Genomic DNA, 6,000 nt, shown 5'->3' on the forward strand with positions numbered 1-6,000 from the left:
TCCAGAGGTGGATGAAGATGCCGAGACTGCAGCAGAAGAGGAAGCAGGAGGAGCCAGAGACCTTTCTTGGTTTTTGAGGTGTCTACTCCACTGCAGCTTGTGCTTTGGATGAGAACGTTTATGCCTCACCTCATGCTGTGATTGCACAGCATGCAAACCACTCGTGTCTTGTCGTCGGCACATTGTCTGAAGAACTGCCACGCCAGGGAACTCCTTGGAGCTGGCTTTGGTGTGCTCTGTCCCTTGCTGCGGTGGGCAGCCATTCAGCTGGTAACCTCTTGTGATTTGCCAGCACTTCCCTTTAATATCTCATATGCAGCCTAAGGGCAATCGTACTCCAACTGGACAGACACATGGTCATGACATGTCCCAATAGAAATGAAAGATGTTGCCAAGGGCAGTTTCCTCTGAAAGCATCATCCAGTCCAATAAAGTTCCATATTCCATGCATTGATTAATGCTTGCTTTACAATACAATATAAGGTATTTAATGCTTACAATTCTTCACAATGAGTAGGTTTTAAGACCTAGTAAGATATATTGGAGTAAATGGTTCAGCAAGTTATCTTCGAACAATAATGGAGTCTTCATGAAATCTTTTCTGATCTGTTATAACTGTTGTGATGTCCTTTACGGATGTTCTCTGACATCTTTGTATTGCATTTAAACATCTCTCTGGTGCTGGATGTCTACATTTCTGAATGATTTAAACATTAACATGCGTATCTTTCCTTGCCTCACACCATTTGAATAGCTAATATATAATTTTATGCAACGTGTAATTCTGATCTCTTTTGCGGTGTTCATTTTGTAGTCATTGCTGTCTCCCTTCTGCTCGGTGTACAGTATTTCATACCTCATATTTCATGCATTTGATTTCTAACTACAAAAGGGAAAAATCGAATCCTCATTAAATGTCATTGGCACAGTATATGTTGGCATCTTGGTCATGATATACAGTGGGTGCTTCACTCTACAAGCCAGTTCAACTACTGAAATAAATGTATTTTCATTTATTAGGCTACTTTCACACTAGCATTTTAGCCAGTCATAGGGGCTCAACACCAGAAAAAAAACCGCTTCAGTTTTGTCCTCATTCATTGTCAATGGGGACAAAACTGAACTGAACAGAACGGAATGCTCAAAATGCATTCTGTTCAGTTTGGTTGCTTTCCCAGACCGGACAGCTAACCGCAATATGTTGTAGTTTGCTTTCCGTCCTGGGATGTGAAGCAAGACTGATCTGGCATGACCCGCAATGCAAGTCAATGGGGACGGATCCGTTTTCTGTGACGCAATAGAAAACGGATCCGTCCTCCATTGACTTTTAATGGAGTTCATGACCGATCCATTTGGCAATGTTAAATATAATACAACCGGATCTGTTCATAATTAATGCAGATAGTTGTATGATCAGTAACTGAAGCGTTTTTGCTGAACCCTGCCGCATCCAGTAAAAACGGTAGTGTGAAAGTAGCCTTAACATCAATGTTGCTTTTTGACCCCTTAAGGAGACATCCTAGTTTGGTTCATTAAGGGGTTGAGCCACAAAAAAATATTCTAAAATAGTTTTCAAACCAGCGCCTGGCTCTGAATACACTTGTATTAGTTGGGAATGAAAAAATTTAGTAAAGCCACAAAATTTTATTCAATAAGTTCTATCTGTGAAGCGCCACCTCCTGCTTGCTCTTCTCTCTTTTTTTTTTTTTTTTTTTCTAATTTCTATGTGCACCTACCTGAGGTGGAGGAAAATGCTCCTTTCCATCCTTCAAAAGCCAATGGTTGCAGCAAACAGGACAGGATATGGCACCGAGCTGCCAGCTTGAAATAAATCTAGCAGAGCAATGAATAGGGCAACTTCTGGATCCATGTGATACCCCCTTTCAGGCTACAGAGATTTTATTTTTTTCACTTTTCACCTTACCATTAGTGATGAACCAATTTGGTAATCCCATTATCCATCCTTTGGCCAAGGGAGTATCTTTATAGCATTGTTAAAATGTATAGTTTCCGATGAGGCCAGGTAAAGACGGCCACCCGTCTCGCGAGGCCATATTAATCTTGCTCATGCACCAATATACTCTAACTAATCCGAACCCTGGATTGTGGCACACATCACAATCCATTAAGAATCCGGATTTAAATTGGAGTATATTCGCACAAGCTCCATTACTCACAGTAACTGCGCATGCGCAAGATTAAGGTGGTCTTGCAGAGTAGTGATGAACAATTTATAGCGCTGCTAAAATACATTGTTTATAAAGGCATGCAAAAATATACTCTGTAACTAAAACATTCCAGGATTTGTAATAGATTGTGATGTGCACCACAATCCAGAGTTCGGATTTGTTATGGAGTATATTTGTACATGCACTACTACCCACTATAACAGCTCATGTGTTAGAATAATATACTCGTGTGAGACCAGTGGCCATCTTTTATCTGACCTCATCAGAAACCCTATATTTTAACAGCGCTATAGACAGTCCCTCGGCCACAATAAAAATAATGTGATGAACAAATTGGGTTAGTGCGTAGTTGGGCGAATCAAATCACTTATCACTATTCTGCATTTCAAAAGCTAAAACATCTGGCTATTATCAGCTGAAGCAACTGTTTCGGTGGACCTCCCTACTCTCCCCCGATAGTTGGTCAGGTAGAAAAGGATTGGGAGCTTTCAGTTTTAACTCTTGATCCTTTTGTTATCCCAAGAGATATGGCATCTGACAGCTGTAGTCTCCTCTTTTCCCATTGAAAGCATACTGTATACATGCTTGGTCAAACCCAGCAGATATGGGGAGTTCGGGGAGAGCGCTGTTGGGCACACACGTATTCAGCCGACAGTTATTTAAGATGTATGGTCACCCTAAGAAGGCATTGTCAAAAGCATTCAACCACTTTAAGTAAATTATGGGGAAAATTTATAATTGGGATCTTTAACTCTTGCTGGAGTCTGCGGTGCTTTTAATTTGTGACACATTAATCAACTGGTGCACGATGTTTGATAAATTTGCTATATCTTTAAATCTTACACTTCTGTCTTGAGATGTTACTCCACTTTCTAATTCTTAAAAACTTGCTGTTGATCAATTTGACTTTAATGGGTTTTGAAAGCCATACATAATGATAACCTATAGTCAGGATAGGCCACCAATATCTGATTGGCAGGGTCCAACACCCGGCACCCATGTCAATCAGCTATTTGAAGAGGAGGCAGCTCTCCATGTGAGCTCTACTTCTTCATTACACTGCCCGTGGTCTTGGAAGTTTTGTCAGTGCAGTGTAATGAGAAGTACTTGCTCCATTCACTCAAATGGAGCGAGTACTTGTAAGTACACTACGTCAGGTGAGACAATGTGTAGTGTAAAGAACAGGAAGCGGTGCTCGTGTGGAGCGCCGCCTCCTCTTCAAACAGCTGATCAGCGGGGTGCCAAGTGTTGGACCTCTGATCAGATATTGATGGCCTATCCTGAGGATATGTCAATATGTATGGCCTACACAGCCCCTTTAAATGATCTAGACCAGCGGTCAGCAACGTTTGGCACTCCAACTGTTGTGAAACTACAATTTCATTCATTTCTATGATAGTTCTTAGAAGTGCAGAGCAAGTATGCATGCTAAGAGTTGTAGTTTCACAACAGCTGGAGTACCAGAGGTAGCCTACCCCTGATCTAGACACTATTTTCTTCCACTTTCCCACCTACTTTTCAAAACTGGAATTAATGGTGTAAAAATGCAAAATGTTGGAACATTTTCTGCTTATTTGTACAAACATTGTGCAAGTCATTATTTTGTGACTTTTTGATAAATTCCCCTGGTATTTGTATGCACGCCATGCAGATGAATGAGGCAGTTGCAGAAATTTCTGCAACAAATCTGCCTTGTGTGAATTCACCACTTTGAATTTTCCCTGGTTTCCTAGATATAACAATTGTTTTTATTACTATAAAGATGACTATACATTTTTCAAAACTTTGATTTTCCTATTTACAAGAAATCAAATGTATCATCATTTTTAAATGTGTCCTCTTACCTTGCTTATTTTTGTCATTTTAGGTTCATCTATTTGGAAGGTGTTCTTCTTTACTCCGATCTTTAATCCTGAAGGATCTGAAGGCTGTTTTAATACCCTTTCCTGTCCCTGCTTTGGAGCTATAACTCAGCATGATCCTCCATTACTTTTTGATCTGTCCAAAGATCCAGGTGAAAAGAATCCTCTCACACCAAAGACTGAAACTAATTTCTATAATATTCTTAAAACAATAGAAGAAGCAACCAAGAAACATAATGGAACTATTCAAGTGGTAGATAATGAGTTAGCATGGAATAATTTCATTTGGAAACCATGGCTTCAGATCTGCTGCTCATCTTGGTATGAATTTTGTCGCTGTGACCATGAATGAGAGAGGCTGTGAAGAAGGGTAGGTTCACACATGTGTTTAGGAATCCAGTCGCCTGATCCAGCAAATGAACAGCCTGCTGCATGTCATCGTATCCAGCATAGCCAGCTACTGCAGTTCATTGCCAGATCCCCACAGACTAGAACAGGGTCTGGTGGGAAACTGGCCACATTCTGGTGAAATGCTGGAATTCAGCAGGACAAAGTCATACATGACAGACTTTTTGTTCAGCTGAAAGCTGGCATTTATGCAGAAAAATTATCGGATCCCTGCCGGATCTCACTATAGTCAATGGGGTACAGCAGTGCCTGGTAATGTACAGCAATTCTGGATCCGGTGGACTCTGGAAGACTGTTCCTCTGTTGTAGCAGCCTACTTGATTTCAGAATGCTAGTGTGAATATAAGAATAGAAAATCAATGGTAAATGTTGGATTTTATGTCCCTAAGAAAAATAAAGCTAAAGCATTATCTCCTTTGTCTCATTAGATGGATGTGTTGTCTGCATTGCAGGTTGTTGGTTGATTTCAAAGCAGTGTATAAATTTGGCTTTCCATTAGAATTTTATTATATAATTTTCTGAAAGGGGTTGTGTAGCTAGTACATATTAATGATATCTTCAGACTAGATCAGCAATATCTGAATGGCCAGGGTCTGGCTCCCAGCAGCCCCACCCATCAGCTATTTGAAGAGGAGGCATTACTCATACGAATGCTGCTTCCTCTTCAAGAGTACACAGTGCTTCACTTGAATGGGACAAGTACTGTACTGTAGTATAAATACACTGTGCCACCACTACAAGCCAGATGACATGCAATGTTTTCATGAAGAGGAAGCGGTACTTGCATGAGCTCCACTTCCTCTTCAAACAGCTGATTGGTGGGCGTTGGAACCCACCGTTTAGATATTGGTGACCTAAGTCATCAAAATGTACTGGCTGCACAACCCCTTTAATTATATTACTGCTATTACATATATACATGTATTGTTAGCTAGGATCTCTGAAATTTCAAGATACAGGTGTCGCAACTAGAGCCACAATAATGTATCATGAACAACTAAAGGGGAACCATGTGTTGTATTGCTTTTTTTCTCAATCACATTGCCATTGCTTTTTTGAATAAAACTGAGAAGGCTGCATCATACATCAGAGTACGAACTTCTTTGTTTTTTCAAATCATTAAGACCTCAAACCCTGACAGACACCAAGTTTTAATATCTCCTTTCACTTCTCGTTGGTCCCACCACAATCCCCTAATAATTCCTCAGCCAATTGAGGTAATAGTCTATACATCCTTGATAATGGAGAAATTTGAGAATATCACAGTGACTGTAATTACTCCAACTTTTTTATTTTCTTTTTTATTTATTTTTTATTTATTTAGGGAATCAAGTCTTGTGGGGATTTGATATCTGGGTAGTCTCAAGGTCTTCATTCTGGGAACTAATAAGATATTTTTCTTTCCTGTTATAACTGAGTATTGGTGTCAAGGTGTATTAATCTGTAAGAAATTGAGTTATTAACCCTACTTGAGGTTTGGGGTAGAGATGAGCAAACCACTCGAGGTTCAGTTCAGTTGAGGTTCGCCGAATTTTTGAAAC

At 40.0% G+C, this 6,000-nt stretch overlaps 1 protein-coding gene across 2 annotated transcripts in view; it reads left to right on the plus strand.

Moving 5' to 3' along the window:
- Positions 1–5,531, plus strand: part of STS (steroid sulfatase) — a 359,318-nt gene extending 353,787 nt beyond the window's left edge. For both annotated transcript variants that reach the window (XM_040423755.1, XM_040423756.1), the window contains exon 10: positions 4,057–5,531. In XM_040423755.1, the coding sequence (XP_040279689.1) occupies positions 4,057–4,403 (347 nt within the window). In that variant the 3' untranslated portion in view covers positions 4,404–5,531. The remainder of the gene's footprint in view (positions 1–4,056) is intronic.
- Positions 5,532–6,000: the final 469 nt, after the last annotated feature.

The sequence above is a fragment of the Bufo bufo genome, chromosome 3 (assembly GCF_905171765.1).
Source record: "Bufo bufo chromosome 3, aBufBuf1.1, whole genome shotgun sequence".
Lineage (NCBI taxonomy): Eukaryota > Metazoa > Chordata > Amphibia > Anura > Bufonidae > Bufo > Bufo bufo.